At 41.5% G+C, this 17,140-nt stretch overlaps 1 protein-coding gene across 1 annotated transcript in view; it reads left to right on the top strand.

Annotated features, from left to right (window-relative positions):
- Positions 1–17,140, top strand: part of LOC148016520 (ARM repeat superfamily protein) — a 177,099-nt gene that overhangs the window by 62,039 nt on the left and 97,920 nt on the right. Inside the window, exons 18-21 of the mRNA XM_087664736.1 lie at positions 9,987–10,358; positions 12,498–12,848; positions 15,526–15,693; positions 15,804–16,097. Coding sequence (XP_087520862.1) covers positions 9,987–10,358; positions 12,498–12,848; positions 15,526–15,693; positions 15,804–16,097 — 1,185 coding nt within the window. The remainder of the gene's footprint in view (positions 1–9,986; positions 10,359–12,497; positions 12,849–15,525; positions 15,694–15,803; positions 16,098–17,140) is intronic.

Here is a 17,140-nt window from a genome sequence, read left to right as displayed (position 1 = left end):
TGTGACTATGATGTCTTATGGAAATTTCAATGCAGTATGCTTTTCTTTTGGCACAATGTAGTGCAATTGAGGACAATTGCAAGGATTTCAATGAGAAGGTTTGTCATGGGGACTTGAAATTTTGAGATGCTTTAATCTTGCCGATAACATTTGATTAAGATATTAATTAAACGCGCAAGGTTTTTAGCACATGATGCACATGGTAGTTATTTCTTGGTAATAGACCAAGAACCGTGAGGATGCAGTGGGTGCCAAAGGCAAAAGTTGTAAGAAGTTATGTTTAACAAGTACGAGGTGGTAACAGGTGTTAGATTTGGGCCTAGATAAATTTTGTTGGCCACTAATGTCAATGGTGACATTAGAGACTAGGCATTAATTAATTAATTAATGTTGGTCTATGGGCTAATAACGGCTTAGGGATACTTGGAAGACAAATTGGCCTAGCCAATTTAATTATCGGGTGGTGAAATTAATTTTTTGAGCGTTAGAATAGTTATTAAATTAATTTTCAAAATTAATATTCTAAAAACTAATTTAATAAGATGGATAATATTGGAAAATAGATTAGAAGGTTGCCACTTGCAAAACTTGTCCACGCAAGTGGGAAAAACGTTTTTAGGGATTGGTGGAGTTTATTCTAGCCATTGTGAGAGAGAAGGAGGCTGTTAGAGAGTAAGGAGAGGCTGCTGATGTGATTTGCAGCCACTAGGGATCGGTTCCACAGCAAGTGACAGCAGCCCAAGTTCCTTTTAGTGCAAATGGTAGCATACAGGATGGTGCAATAGTCTTTTTGGTGGTCCTAAGCTATAGGTGATAGCTTCCATGACTGTTTGAGCAGGGCAACAGCAGTTTTTCAGTGTTTCTCGTGATGAAACTTTGAAATTTCTCTTGCTACAGCATTCTCTCTCATCCCCTAGCCATTTCTTAAGTTATCTTAGCATTTTCTAGTAGTTTGAGCCATCAAGGGAAGAGATTTCAGTCAATCTTTGCTGTAGACCCTAATTTACAGCAAAAATTAGGGTTTTGACAGATGCCTTGGGATACGTGCTTAGAATTAAGAGCCTAGGACTTCAATTTCAGTAGCTGAAATTAAGGAATTTCAAGGAGATTTAAGATATTGGGATGTAAAGGTCCTTTATTCACCTCCGTGTATTTTACACGTGTATTGTTATGTTGTACATGTGAATGCACCCTTACGGGCCCTAAGTATAAATACATTTTATTCTTTGTGTACCAACACATTGTTGGTACACCTAAATCAGCTCGTTACTCTCACTCTCACTCACCTGCAGATTTTCCCTGCTGCAAATCTTCACGCTTCCGCTACCCGCGCTCTCCAACAACTGGTATTAGAGCTTCGGCTAAGGTGCTCACGTTCCTCGGAGTCCGGGTGAGACATCTCCAGTGTTTCGCTCACGCGAAATCAACAGGTCGTTTTTGACCTGGCAGGCGAGGACATGTCGTTTTTTGACCTGGCGGCAGGAGGACAGGTCGTTTTTGACAGGCGACAGCAGATTCAGTCAGGCGACAGGTCGTTTTTGACCTGGCAGGCAGGGACAGGTCGTTTTTGATCAGGCGGCAGCAGGACAGGTGGTTTTTCATCAGGCGGCAGTAGGACAGGTCGTGTTTGATCAGGCGACAGGCTGGCGACAGCTTCCGTGGCATCAGGCGGCAGTTTCCAGGTCACGACAGCAGGTGGTTGGTCAACGGCAGCAGATTTGTCACTTTTTTCAGGCATTTTTCTTTCATTTTTTTAATTTCCTGCAAGCAGCCCCTTACTGACGGGGGTTCGCGTGTGGAAGCACAGTTTTCAGATTTGTGCAAATTTGAGCTTGGAAATTTGGGGCTTTTCCTAGATTTGATGTTGTTTATGCTTGACAGTGACATCTATGTCAGAAATTGCAGACATTGTGCGCATTAACCTCAATTAATTTGGGGATTTTGCCAAATTTGTTGGAATTTTGCTCATCCGAGTAAAATTTCTTGGCATTGGACCATAAAAATTGGGGTTTTTCATGTATTGATGTAATTTTTGCTCAGCTGAGTCAGTTTGGCTGACATTTGCGCACATTTAGACCTGGAAATTTGGGATTTTATGCAGAATTTGATAAATTTCTGCATTATTTGTTTGTGCGGTGGCTAGTTTATGTAAAAACAGCAAAGGATTATTGTTGGTTGGGCAAGAACAGCAGTGTATTTGCTGGTTCAGCTTGTGCTCTTGCAAAATAGTGCACTTACACTTGTGTTTGTGATAAAAATGGCTGCAACTTCTTCCAGTTCGGACATTAAGAGTTTGATGGAAATCAAACGGTTTGATGGTCAGGGTTTTGATCTTTGGAAAGATCGTATGCAGGGCATATTGTTCTTAAAGGATTGTGAGGATGCTTTGCAGAAGGATAAACCCGCACAAATGTCCGAGGCAGATTGGGCCAAAGTCAATAAAAAGGCTGTGGCTTATATAAAGATGGGTGTCACTGATGACATTTTGACACACATTAAGGGTTTAGACACTGGTCATGCAATATGGGAGAAGTTGAAGACTACCTATGAGATCACCACACCCGTTAATCAGGTGCATTTAATGCGCAAGTTGGTGAATATGCGGCTGGATGAGTCCAAGTCTGTAGCTGAGCACTTGAGTGCTTTTACTGGTATTTTAAATCAGCTCAAGGATGCTAATTTGGATTTTGATGATAAGTTGAGGACGATCTTTTTGATCATGACATTGCCTGACTCTTGGGAGACTTTGGTTGTTTCTCTCAGTAATAACCCCAATCTCACATATGATGGTGTGAGGGGTTCAATCTTGAATGAAGAAATTAGACGTAAGTCTAGTGGAGAAGGCAACAACTCAGCTTATAATGTTAGAGGCACGGCTGAAAAGAAAAATGCAAATGCTGGACAGAGAAGCAGGAGCAAGAGCAAAGGAAAAGAAAAGAGTGATGTTACATGCTATCAGTGTGGTCGGAAGGGCCACAAGAAGCCTGATTGCAGGTATTACAAGAAGGAACAAGAGAGAAAGAAGAATGTAGGAGACAAAAAGAAGAAAGAGGAAAAGACAGATGCATCTGAGGCAGGCAAAGGCAAGGAAAAGGCCAATGTGGCCTCGAGTGTTGTCGTAGAGGAGCTATCGGATGCAGAGGCTGATGTATTATGTACAGTGGATTATGATGCCCTTGTATGTCACATGCAGGATATGCAGATCACCAAGGTTGATGTGATTGATGCACTTTTGTCAGTTGATGATGGTGTCACTCAGACTTGGATTGTAGACTTTGGTGCCTCTTTCCATGTGACTCCATACTTGGAGTGCTTTGCTACTTTTGATGCAGGCTGTTATGGCAAGGTTTACCTTGGAAATAATCATGCTTGCAGCATTGATGGGATTGGCACCATACACTTGTCTTTGGATGATGGGCAAGAACTTGTGTTGAAAGATGTCAGATATGTGCCTGGCATCAAGAAGAGTTTACTATCTGTTGGACAGCTTGACTTGCATGGTTACACCACACTGTTTGGTGGTGGTTTGTGGAAATTAAAAAGGGGTTCCATGCTGATTGCTAAAGGAACCAAGAAGGGCACTTTGTATTGTTTGCACTGTAAAGTTTTGAATGGCAAGTTTCTTGCAGTTGCTGAAATTGGCTGTCATTTGGAGTTATGGCATAAGAGATTAGGCCATATGAGCTAGAAAGGACTTGATGTTCTTACCTCTTTGAAGAGGGTTGATGGAAAAGGCTCTAAACTTGATTTTTGTAATGACTGTCAGTTTGGAAAGCAAATGAAAAATTCCTTTTACTCTGGTGTCTCCCGTAAGTCAAATGTCTTGGACTTAGTGCATTCTGATGTATGTAGCATGCCTGTGAAATCGTTGGGTAGTGCTGCATACTTTGCCTCTTTTATTGATGATTGTTCCAAGAAGATTTGGGTTTATTTGTTGAAAAAGAAAAGTGAAGTGTTTACTGTTTTTAAAACTTTTCATGCATTTGTGACGACTCAGACAGGTAGAAAGCTGAAATGCTTGAGAACTGATAATGGGGGTGAGTTCACATCTAATGAATTTAAGTCCTTTTGTGACTTGCATGGAATCAAGAGGGAGCTTACAGCCCCTTACAGCCCTTCTTCAAATGGGGTGGCTGAAAGATACAATAGGACCCTATGTGAGAGAGTGCGGTGCATGTTGTCCACTGCTAATCTTCCTCATGAATTTTGGGGAGAGGCACTTAAAACCGCGGTTCACATTTGCAACCGCTCTCCAAACAGGTCCTTAAATAATGGCATCCCTGAGGAGGTTTGGTCTGGCAAATCGGCCTCATATGACCATTTACGAATATTTGGCTGTGATGCTTTTGTGCATGTTAGAAATGAGCTGAGGAATAAACTTGACCCGAAATCCACCAAAGGCATTTTCATGGGCTATGGTGATGAGGGTGAATTTGGCTATAGAGTGTGGCTACCTCAGTCTAAGAAAATTGTTCGCAGCCGTAATGTTGTGTTTAATGAGGCAAGGTTGCTGAAAAGTACTTTAGCCTCTGATGAAGACATGAAAAAGGTCAAATTTCAGAATTTGTAGCCACCTATTACTTCATATGATGAGCCTCATGGTGCTGTACCACAGGCTGAAACTGATGATCAGCCGGTTATCTTTGAGCCAGATGATGATGGACAGCAAATAGAAGCACAGGGAGGTCATGGACAGCAAGATAGACTTGCTGATTATGAAAATGCAGGTGCTGGAAATGAAAATGAAGGTGCTGTACAGCATGAACAACATGCTGAAAATGGCTTACAACAGCCAATAAATGCTGAAAATAACATGCCTCCATATGTAGATCCGATTCCTGAGAATGTAGATCATTGGGTACGCAGGTCTACACGCCTAAGAAGGCAGCCACTTAGGTATGACCCCTCTTTGCATTATGTGATGCTTACTGATGAGGGTGAGCCTCTGACATATAAAGAGGCCAAGTCATGCAAATTCAGCAATAAGTGGGAGCTAGCTATGCAGGAAGAGATTAAATCTCTGTATGCTAATGATACTTGGGATCTTGTGTCGTTGCCCAAAGGAAGAAAGCCTCTTCCAAACAAATGGGTTTACAAAGTAAAGACAGTTGATGGGAAACCCAAGTACAAGGCAAGATTGGTTGCCAAAGGGTATGCACAGAAGGAAGGGATTGACTTCCAGGAGGTCTTCTCGCCTGTCGTGAAGATGACCACACTACGTGTGCTTTTTGCTCTCACTGCTGTATTGGATTTAGAGCTGTACCAAATAGATGTGAAAACAGCTTTTCTGCATGGTGACATTGATGAGAAGATCTACATGAAACAACCTGAGGGTTTTGTAGTTCCTGGAAAAGAGCAATTGGTGTGTAAACTAAAACGCAGCTTATATAGGCTGAAACAAGCACCACGGCAGTGGTACAAAAAGTTTGACACTTTTATGCTCTCTCATGGGTTTACACGCAGCCATGCAGATCATTGTTTGTATATGAAAAAGGATACAGATGGCAACCCTATCATACTTGTTTTGTATGTGGATGATATGTTGCTAGCTGGGAAGAGAAAGACTAGCTTGGATGCTCTCAAAGATCAGCTGAAATCAGCTTTTTCCATGAAAGATTTGGGGAATGCAGAGCATATATTGGGCATGAGGATTTGTAGGGATAGAACACAGAAATTGCTATTCTTATCTCAAGAAAAGTACATTGAAAAGGTACTAGACAGATTTAACATGGCTGAAGCTAAGCCTGTCGGAGTACCCTTACCTCCATACCTTAAGCTTAGTAAAGCCAATAGCCCAAAAGATGACATGGAAGCCAATGCTATGAAGGGAGTCCCTTATGCATCAGCTTGTGGCTCTCTTATGTATGCTATGGTGGCTACTCGTCCAGACATTGCTCATGCAGTGGGAGTTGTCAGCAGGTTTATGTCAAATCCTGGCAAACCACATTGGGAGGTTGTCAAGTGTATTCTTAGATATCTAAAGGGTACACAAAGAAAATGTATTTGCTATGGGCAGGGTGCACTTAATCTGCAGGGTTATTGTGATGCAGACATGGCATGTGACTTAGACACTCGCAGGTCCACTAGCGGGTATGTCTTTACAGTTGCTGGAGGGGCCGTCTCTTGGTGCTCCAAGTTGCAGAACATCGTAGCACTGAGTACTACTGAAGTTGAATACATATAAGCTACTGAAGCTTCTAAGAAAGCTATATGGTTGAGCAGACTTGCAGAGGATCTTGGCGTGTCTATGAGTACTCCAGTGTTGGGATGTGATAGCCAGAGTGCTGTGTAACTGGCTAAAAATGCCATGTATCATTCACGCACAAAGCATATTGATGTGCCATATCACTTTATCAGACAGATTCTGGAGGATGGTCTAATCACATTGACCAAGATCAAAACACAGGACAACCCTGCAGATGTTCTTACTAAAAGTCTAGGCAAGGCTCAGCATGAGCATTGCATACGACTAGTGGGAGTTGGTTAAAGGTTCACTCCGGACCTTTAAGTAGGAGGTTGTTGGGATGTAAAGGTCCTTTATTCACCTCCGTGTATTTTACACGTGTATTGTTATGTTGTACATATGAATGCACCCTTACGGGCCCTAAGTATAAATACAGTTTATTCTTTGTGTACCAACACATTGTTGGTACACCTAAATCAGCTCGTCACTCTCACTCTCACTCACCTGCACATTTCCCCTGCTACAAATCTTCACGCTTCTGCTACCCACACTCTCCAACAACCCTTGCATGGAGGCTAGCTAGCCAATATTGAATTTGTCTTTCAAGGAGCAAGGTGAAGGCTTAGGGTGCATTTTTCGTTTCTACCACCCTTGCTGTAATTAGTATTTAATCAAGTTATTTACCACCCTATCCGAGGAGGAAGGTTGGTTTCAAGAGAGGTGGCCTATATATACGCCTCGATTGCTTAGGGTGGCACACCATTGTGAGGGCGCACATTGATGTCTCTTAGGGGAGTGGACTGTGGAGCCGAAGTAATGGAACGTGTTTAATAACCACTATCTTGTGAAGGAGCAGACCGACAAGCAGATGGTATCTAACAATCATTGTCTCTTGGTGGAGCGAACAACATAACAATGGGTTGTTATGGGGGCAACCACTGAACCCAAAAATCAATAGAAGAAACCTCTATATTACATTGTAGTGGTCTCAAGGAGGTTGAGGTACTTGGTGATTCTCCTTTGGCTTGAAAGGACTTAGTGCGCATCAGATGTGTCTTATTGCCTTGAGCATAAAAATCTAAAAGCCGGTGTAGAATAAACTCTGTGGCCCAAAAGGGAGAGGTGGCAGAACAAGTGCCTGGGCTAAGCCGCACATACTCTGGTGCTGTAGGGAGCAAAGATCAGTGCCAACAAGCATTTGTGGTGTGTTTGGTAATGCTGTAGTAGGAGCACCTAGTGGTTTGTCCATTTGCATGTGGAGAATTTGTAGCACCAGAGTGTCAACCTGTAAAAAGGGGGTGTGAGGGCAAAGAAGAGAAGGGTATCTCTCGGTGATGCAGTGGAAACAGGGGTTAGAATTAGTAGATGATGCCGAATCTGTAACTTGTCTTTGCCTTCTCCGATACAAAGGATCTTCACGGCTCTCTGAGCGCAATATCAAAATATGTGATGAACCAGAGAGACACTAGGGTTTGTGGGGAGAAACATAGAGTGTGTACGGCAAACGCTGAGAGAGAAGAGAAACTCAAAAAATAGAGAAGAACAAGATCCCCTAGTTGGTACTTGGATACCCCTCGTACTTAATGCAGATGACATTGTGTTGATAGCTGACTCCCCACAGGGGTTGTAGATACATCAGGTATTTGGGCCTAGTCTTCATCACCGCATCCAATCAGGTCGCACTTATGATGGATGCTGCTCAATGGAGAAGCCTCTAGTATCCATGATCTCCAAGATGATCAGATGTAAGGCCTCGGTCCCACATGAGATCATCAAAGTTGCATTGGGGGCTACATCAATTGATCATCTCTCTCAGGGAGGAGATAGGGGAGCTCCCCTAGTTGGTACTTGGATACCCCTCTTACTATATGCAGATGATATTGTGCTGATAGCTAACTCCCCACAAGGGCTGCAGATACATCAGGTATGTGGACCTAGTCTTTATCACCGCAACCAATTAGGTCGCACTTGTGATGGATGCAGATCTATGGAGAGGCCCCTAGTATCCATGATCTCCAAGATGATCAGATGTAAGACCTTGGTCCCACATGAGTTCATAAAAGTTGAGTTGGGGCCTACATCGATTGTTGTAGAGGCCTTGGTCCCTCTCTCAATCAGTCTCATTCATACAGAGTCTATGGGATCTACCTAAATATAGATATACACGAGACTGGCTCTTGAGTCCTCTCAACAGCCTACCAGAGAGGAAGATACCTCATGTTGGTATGCATAGATGTTAGCTACAGTGCTTTAGCATGGATAGACTATCCCCCTTTCGGTATTCCCTTGATGTACCATCTCTTACTCTGAGCCACTCAAAGATTGGCAGGATCATTTGAGTAGACCTCACCCGGTTGTATACCATGAGGACATGGTTGGCTTCAATATAGGAGTTGGGGAGGAAGATATCTTTCTACCGATAGCATCTTCTCCATACCATAGATGATGGCTTTATTGTCCGTTCGAGACACATGAACACACACCTTTCCCATAGGATGAGATGTGCTGTTGCCAGATGAGCACTTCTTCACACCAATTTTAGAGATTGAAACTGTCAGATATAGATCGATACTCCTAGAGGAGCACATATGTCAAATATGTCAATTGGAGCCAGAGACATATGAGCACTACATTTGCCACTGCCCAGCATACTATGAGATTTGGGGCCGCTTTCATTTTCTCTTCAGAGATAAATTTGGGCCACTAACGAGAGTTGTGGATTACACTGATCAGCGATGTGCTGGCCTATTTCTCATTGAGATATGATGGCTCAAAGAGACACTTTGTAGGAGTGGAGCCCCAGAGCACCGAGGACATTCAGAGGCAGCTCACAAATTTGTTTACCGTGGAGACCACAGGGCTTTAGAACAATCCCAATCTCAGTATGCATTTGGAAGGAGCATTGAGGAGACTCTGACACAGCCACACCCTGTTAGAAATTTGGTCACCTCCAGGATGGGCACAGGCTTGGGCAGGTCAGATTTGGGCATCCAGGCAGCATCTTGTACAGGAGCATGTTCGACAGTAGTTTTGGGCAGTTGCCAGCAGTTTTGGGTGGGCCGGAAAGTTTTGGTCAGTTGTTATTTTAAGAGTCACCTTGCTACATGTTGAAGCATCTATAACCATGCATACTTACGACCTATTGTGGCTAAGATTTCTTCTTACTTTATGTCAAGACGAACCCTTATAATTTAGGATGCAACCATTTCAATACTGATACCATTCCCTTTCTAGCAAGCTGAAATTCCACTTTCTTTAAAACATTCTGCTAACAATTGACTGGATTCCCTTTTTTAACCAGATTTACTTCTAAAGATGCTATTTTAGAGGCTGCCTACACCAAAAAGTCGACTTGATGGACATGTATAGTCTTTCTTTATTTTACTTAATGGGACTGGCTGTATCAAAAGATATTTCTCATGTCTAACGTTTTCTTGGATTGTGTTTGGAGTTCGTTGCAGCAGTTCTCTTCATATGTAGTGTTAGGCTCATATGAATCTTTTGATATATTTGTATGACTATGACTATGAGATTAAGCTGTACATGGCTGGTTTATATGAAGATCAGTTTTGATTGGGATATGCTTTGAGCAGCTAGCATTATATTCGTTTGAAGATATTTCTTTAGAGATTGATGCACACCCTTGTAGCTGAAAATTTACTGATATTCTGATCTTGTGTGGCTAAAATTGTGACATAGGCAAATAGAGAGGTGTCTTGATCCATTTGATTGTTTACTAGACCAGATTTACTACATGCATCTTTTTGAGGATTGACAGACTGTAACTTGCCGATGGTTACAGATACCTTCACAAACACTCCATAGGTCATTATTGGCTCTTGTTGAACTTGGAAGAGCTGGAACACTTGGACTACAAGGGGCTGTGGTTGAAGCGATTGGGCATGTTGGCATTCGCGGTTCTATACCAATATTTCAGACTACCAATCATGGCAAAGCTTTGTCACAAACATCAACCAGTGAAAGTATGGAGGCTGAAGGGGAAGGATTAAATCTTGAGGATATAACAAACTTATTTAATGATGTCATTTCCTCCAATGACACCAAGGCTATCCAAAAGGCAGTAATTGCTTATGGCCACCTCTGCTACGGAAATCCAAAGAAGGAATTCCTTGACAAAGCCCTTGGGGATCTTTTCACATTGACTAGATCAAAGGTAAACATGCACATGGTTTCTCATGCAGTTTGTAGTAACTTCCTATATCGTTTTCATGGTTAACTTGAATTCTATTGGACTTGTCCCCCTAGATTGATCTTCTTTTTCAGCCAATTTTATGCATATGTTTGTGACACAGCTATTGCCTCCCAAGTCACTATTGTGATCTCAATGCACCAAGTAAGACCATCAAGGCTCTCCTCTGCACCTCACAGGTGCTGGGGCAATCCCGTAAACAGTGCCTCTGTCTCTTCTCCAGCTCTCTGCATCGGGACACAAGCTATTGGGAATCTTCCATATCCAAGTCATGTGCTGATTGCTAGGTCCTGAGTGTTAATCAAAAGGAAGAGAGAGAACTTTCTAGGTCTGAAATTGTCATCTAATCTACTCCAATAGTTGCTCAAAAAGGCCAAAGAAATGCTCTGTCTATGCCAATGCTGGGTAGCAGCTGTCTATGCCAGTCCTCTACCCCAACCTGGTGGTATATAAAAAAAAAGGAGATGTGGTGAATCCCTCAATACCCACTTGTCTGGGTCCCACTTTAATCTTTGTAGATGCCTCCTCAATGGGTCCATCCCCGATCCTCTCCTTATAAGTTTATTTTCTTTTGGTTTGTCTACTTTCTTATCTGAAGAAGGTGGCTTTTTTGCAGAAAAGCTTTACCTGTCCAAGTTATGGATTGATTGCCACATTAATTAGGTATCTCATGTACACACGGATTGGGTATATTATGTACACAAGGTATGCTGAGAATGTAAAACATTCTTATAATGATGCCACTGAAAAAATGGTATGTTGAGAATGTAAAACCATTCGTATAAAGATCCCACTCAAAAATTTTCAGCTTGATAGCTTAGTAAGCGTTGGGGGCTCTCATTTAGCAGCAGGGATAATGAAGTGTTGTTACAAATCAGTATTTGATGTATCTATTCTAATAGACAATTTAACACATTCAAGTTTCTGTACTGGAATCTGAACGTCTAGATAAAACTTGCTAGAAGTTTTTCAATGACTAGCCAAAAGGCTTTATTTTACCAGACTTTGGGGTGATTCAGGAAGCATGCAGAAGAGAAGGTAGGCATTTATTGCCAGTTGGGACTTGAGCACCTTTTTCCATTTATTTCCTCACATGTCTTGGCAGTATGCTCCTGATAAAATATTACTGAGCCCATTGTACAGGACTCTCTCCCTTGAGAGAGCATCCAGCTTGGGAGATGGACCCATTCACTCTTTATCTTAATTCTCACATATGAGATCTGTCCATGATTGTATGGTTTCTTAAAAGCCAGGATGGGGTTTCAGGAGAATTTTTCTTAATAGTCTTAATACATCATCACAACGTGTAATTGTGAGCCAAATGGTTAAGTCATTGAAGCAAAGGACAAACATGTATGCTGTTCAAGTGTACCAATACCAGAAATTAGAGTGGTGTGCAAGATTAGAGTCCTTTGTTTGCTCCTGTCCAACGTAGTGGGGTCACTACAGTAGGTTAGTAATCCCGTGTTTGGACAACTGCTATTCTAGGAGTTCTATGGTTGCATAGTACTGATTCAAGGCGCTTGGTTAGAAGGGTTGTAGGGATGGCCAATTTGATACTTACTATGTTAGTGAAATTTGGAAAAATAACTCACCCTATACAAAGGCTTGTATTACTTGTACTACCAACATGTGCCTGGTGGCAAACCTCAAGCAATGATGTGGCGAAATTCAATGGAGATAGTGCTGATGGCATGAACCTGCAAACTAGAACCTAACTGTACATTTTTAAAGGAATTCGATTATTTACCTTGATTCTGTTTTTGGGAGACCTGTCTTCCATGCTGGCTATATTGAACACAGTAGCCTTGTAGGCCAGGAGGCTAATGGAAGGGAGGATAATTGTGTTAGATTTAAAGCTGACTTGTAAGGATGCCTCAAGTTTTAAATTTGTGGAGCTTAGGAAATTGACCCCAGTTTACCATCAGGGGTTGTGATATGGAGTTGCTGCAACTCTTATTTTGTATTAATTAAACTTAACATATTCAGCCTGTGTTTTAAAAAGGGTTCTGTGCACTTAGGAAAGCTACTTTTCAGCATGGAAGGGGAGCTTTGTGATCTCAGTTTGTGCATCCATTTTGATTTATGTCCTCTTTGCTGCAGGTGGAAGAGGTCCTGTTCTCTGTGGGGGAGGCTCTTTGTTTTATATGGGGTGGGTTGACGATAACTGCAGATGAAATTCTCAAGTCAAATTTCGTCTCTTTATTTAGTGCTTCCAATTTTCTCAGTAACCATGTGGAGAAAACTGATAGTGTTGCGGAAAGCTTGCCACTAGCTGGAGAGGGAGATGAAGAGCGAGCAGTAGCGAGGGAAGCAATAGTGCACAAACTCTTTGATGAGCTTTTATTTAGTGGTCGAAAGGAGGATCGCTGTGCAGGTGCTGTTTGGCTTGTATCGATTATCACTTACTGTGGACGACATCCTCGTGTACAACAAATGCTACCACAGATTCAGGTTTGAATGCTTAATATAAGATGTCTGTAGAATAAGCAAAGCCTTGCTTGCCTTGATATTCCTTTCCTATGAAAATTTGTGTCTATTCATTGAAGTTGTTGTTATCAACTTAAACTTTATTCATTAGCAACAACGGTCTGTCACCACTAGAAATGTAGAGCCGATGTGGTCACACTGGTTTATATTTGCCTGCTGCTTATTGAAGGGGTTATCTAGTTTGCCTTGCATGGTGGATTTCTTATTGGAGGCTGGAAGAGGGCATGAAAACTTGTATGTGGGCATGTGCGAATGTATGTGGGCTGTCATTTGTGGTGCTCTGTTCACTGACATACATGCATGCGTCCAATATATTGCTGCATCCATTTTCTTCATCTTAACCAGCCCTCTGGTAGAAACTACATACAACAACCCTCCATATAATAAAAATAAACCATTTAAAGAAAAGAAGAGAGCTATATTAAAAAGCACCTTAGTTATAATCAGCCCAGGGTAAAACCCATACACAACCTTTCTCTACATACAATAAAGAGAAAACCATATAGATGAATGCGATTATCCTGGCTCTTTGCTTAGGCCAAGATGTCAAGTACAAGTACAAGATTAATAGAACAATCAATTTGAGGCTCTGTAATACTGCATCATGTTGGGAATCCCCAAGTCAAAGAAGGTGCCAGTCTCCCAAGTATGTAAGAAGGCCTCTCATCTCCTGCTCATGAAATTTGAGTCACATTGCACAATCTCCATGTGCACGTGAGTATGAATAATCCATGTCTATATAGGGGTGAGGCTCTTTTAAGCAAGAATATGTTGTTGCTTTATGGCCTCACCGCGTCTTTCTGTCCAGATAAACTATGCTAAAGTGCTGCCAACCAGCTCCCATCTATGACAGTAACCAGCAGTTCACTTGGATTCAGAGAAGTCCCATCCTTACCTCATGAAACCATCCTTAATAAACATCACATAACAACCAATTTAAAACTGTGCTATGACAGTTTGATTTTATGGTACATGGATTAAGTCATCCAAAGGAGAGATGTTGGAAGTCCTTCATGCTTGGATTTAACTCCACCTCGTTGCTTGCGGCTCGGCGGTGGTGGAACGTCCCGTGGCAGCATTTGAACAGCGGCATGGGGCCATGAGATCTCCTTAGTCAGTGTGTGCAAATTTCTTTGATGGCATGGCATGATAGTAGACTCCTTGCTTGGATAGAGTTTCGGCTCAAGGTTAAGGTCTCAGAGGCTCCTAAGACTTGCAAATGCAGTGCCTAGTCTCCTCATTGCTCCACATCTTGAGTGCATGGTTAAACCCTAGCTAACTGCCTACTACTAGGCTCATATGTGCCGATAGCCAAAAAAGAGCGAAATCTCTCTTACCCAAACTTGTCCTGCAGTCTCTTCTAGAAACTCGTTAGAAAGGGCTTGGAGATAGTGTGCCTCAATTAGGTTGAGTGACAATGGCAATTGTTGTGATTTTGCTTATTTGAATTTGGAATCTCTTCCCCAGTGTGGTCGTATACTGAAAAACGGGAATGTTTGGAACCCTGTCCTGGAAAGAGTCTCTCCAAACACATTTCCATGGGTCCCACTAAAGCATCTACAAGGGTCTCCTGTAGTATGCCCAGAAACTTCACCCTTGAGTGCAACAAATTTGGTCTTATTTAGCATACCAGTTCGGATCATTGTCGCGGGCAAATGCTCAAATCATTTGCTACAACCAGCATACTCTGTCAAGTTGTCCACATCCCTGGTAATTTTTCCATCCTTAACTGTGAAATGCAGGGAACCGCAGAGAAAATGGATCCTCCACTCCTCAAGAATTCCATCCTACAGAGAATCATGGACCTTTCATTCTAGATGAGGTTTATATCACACTTTCTGTCTCTCTCTCTCTCTCTCTCTCTCTCTGTCTCTCTCTACTTTACTGATGAGATGACATCAGACATGGATGTGATTTGCATTGTCTCATAGCCCACATTGGCCTTACTGAGACATTAATATATCTGTCATTCATTCATTCATTCATTCATTCTCCTGCGTTTCATTCTGCTGGTTCTGTTTTTCAGTCTCTGTTCTACTACCGCATCGTTCTTCTCTGACATGATATCAGAGCTGTAGCAGGCTGCTACAGGAGCTGTGAAGACCTGAGGGAAGTTGTCTTTGGATTCGACATGTGTCATAGTCAATCCAGTCTGTGGGGTTATATGCAACCAATACTGGTTGATCGTATGTATTCTTGGTTCAGAAACTAACCTAGAAATGAAGAAAACATTTGATGGTCAAGCTATCTCACTCAGGAAGACCTACTGGATACATCTGATTTCCTCTGATGGATGGTCTCATGTGTATATATATAAAGAGAGAGTTTTATGTGATCAGAGTTTGTAATTGGAGCATTTAAACAGGCTAGGATATGAACATGCAATCTAAATTCGAGGAGCACTATCTAGAGCAGAAATACATAGTATCTATGGTCTATCCACTATCTAGCTGAAGTGCACAAATTTCTATACATTCTTATCCATCAGTGGTTATTTTATGCACAACACATGAATAATTAAATGTGATCTTTTGCTATTGACTAAGTTATAATCTTCTCACCAAGAAGATTGAAGCAGGAAGCTGTAAGCCTTTTTGTTTTAGTGTTGCAATGGTTATCTAACATGCTCTGTAACACATAGGAAGCTTTATCTCATTTACTTGGAGAGCAAAATGAACTCACACAAGAAATGGCATCCAGAGGGATGAGCATCTTATATGAACTTGGTGATGCTTCTTCAAAAGAGGAGCTGGTGAAGGCATTGGTAAACATGTTATCTGGCACTGCAAAAAGGAAACGTGCCATCAAGGTAAATGTGCCCAATACCAAAATTCTCTTCTTCATGATTGGAAGCGTGTAATCTTCTTTTACTTTTTTTGTAGATTCATATTGTGTCTAAGTAATTTTTTGCAATGGCAGCTAACTGAAGACTCTGAAGTGTTCGAGGAAGGAGTCCTAGGAGAGAAACCAAGTGGTGGAAATATCACTACTTACAAAGAGCTATGTAACCTAGCCAATGAAATGGGGCAGCCAGATTTAATATATAAATTTATGGATCTTGCAAATCACCAAGCTTCAATGAATTCCAAGCGTGGCGCCGCATTTGGTTTTGCGAACATTGCCAAGCAAGCTCGTGAAGCTCTTAGTGTGTACCTCCCTTCTCTCGTTCCGAAGCTTATTCGTTACCAATATGATCCAAACAAGCAAGTACAGGTAATCTATTTTGGGCATCTATACTCTTTTTCCAGAGAAGAGAAAAATCTATTTAACACAGATAAAAATCTTCCTGAGGTAAAGTCACAAAAGTAATGCCTGTATATATAGGCATCTATGTTTTAGATGTTAGTGGGTTAATGACAAATGTGTATGAGCCTGTCTAAGTTGCTTGTCTGTAAGTCCCAAGTACAAACATTAAACCATTGGATTGCTTGCAATGAAGCCAAAACATCATTTATAAGGAGATGTGATAGTGATGATGCACCTCAAGGTACTCTATGATGAAATGGACTTTTGTTGATATCAAATCATTTTCCACATACATGATCCCCCTTCTTAATTTGGTTGTAGTTAGATGTGTGTCTTATGCAGTTTGATCTACTCTGACCAATTAGAAGAGGGGAACTTGGTCTAAAAACCCTCAAATATAAATCAAGGAAATCACAGAGAGGGGGAATGACATAGGCTGGGTACAGTTTACTCTGATGCCAAAAGTGGGCTTTTGGCACAAAAGTGATTGAATTATTAAATTGAGTCATTGTGTTGCCTTTCATTCCTTGAAGCCGTCAAATTTTTCTCCAAGAAAATTTAAAAATTCTTTTAAAGATCCATTAGCAATAATAATTTCTAATGTAAAAACAGAACAGAATTGCTACCCATAAGCATAGGCATAGACATTTTGCAGGCTGGCCACTCTCAAGCAATGCTGTAATGGCACATAAGTGAAGCACTTTCATGAAAAAGTAGACTCTGGTTGCGTATATTTTGGTCTGGAACCCATGCTTGTATGCAGAGGTATTGGATGAGTTTATGCTATTTTTATTGAGGTTATCCTCTAATTATTTGTAGTCTATGTAGTGCACTGCAAAGAATAAGGGATAACGCGTCAACATTTATGGCCGTCCGTTTAACCCAGTGAAAAAAGTAAAACTATCTTCTGTATTTTTACATTGCTTACTTGGACTACTGATTTCAATAGAGATGTCTTACTCAAAACTTCAGAACTCTAGTTGTAGGATGCGACTTTTCATGTATATTTT

This window comes from Lygodium microphyllum, chromosome 23 (genome assembly GCF_053477565.2).
Source record: "Lygodium microphyllum isolate KBCC chromosome 23, Lygodium_microphyllum_v1.1.10, whole genome shotgun sequence".
NCBI classification, from domain to species: Eukaryota; Viridiplantae; Streptophyta; class Polypodiopsida; order Schizaeales; family Lygodiaceae; genus Lygodium; species Lygodium microphyllum.
This window is presented reverse-complemented; position numbering and strand designations above follow the sequence as displayed.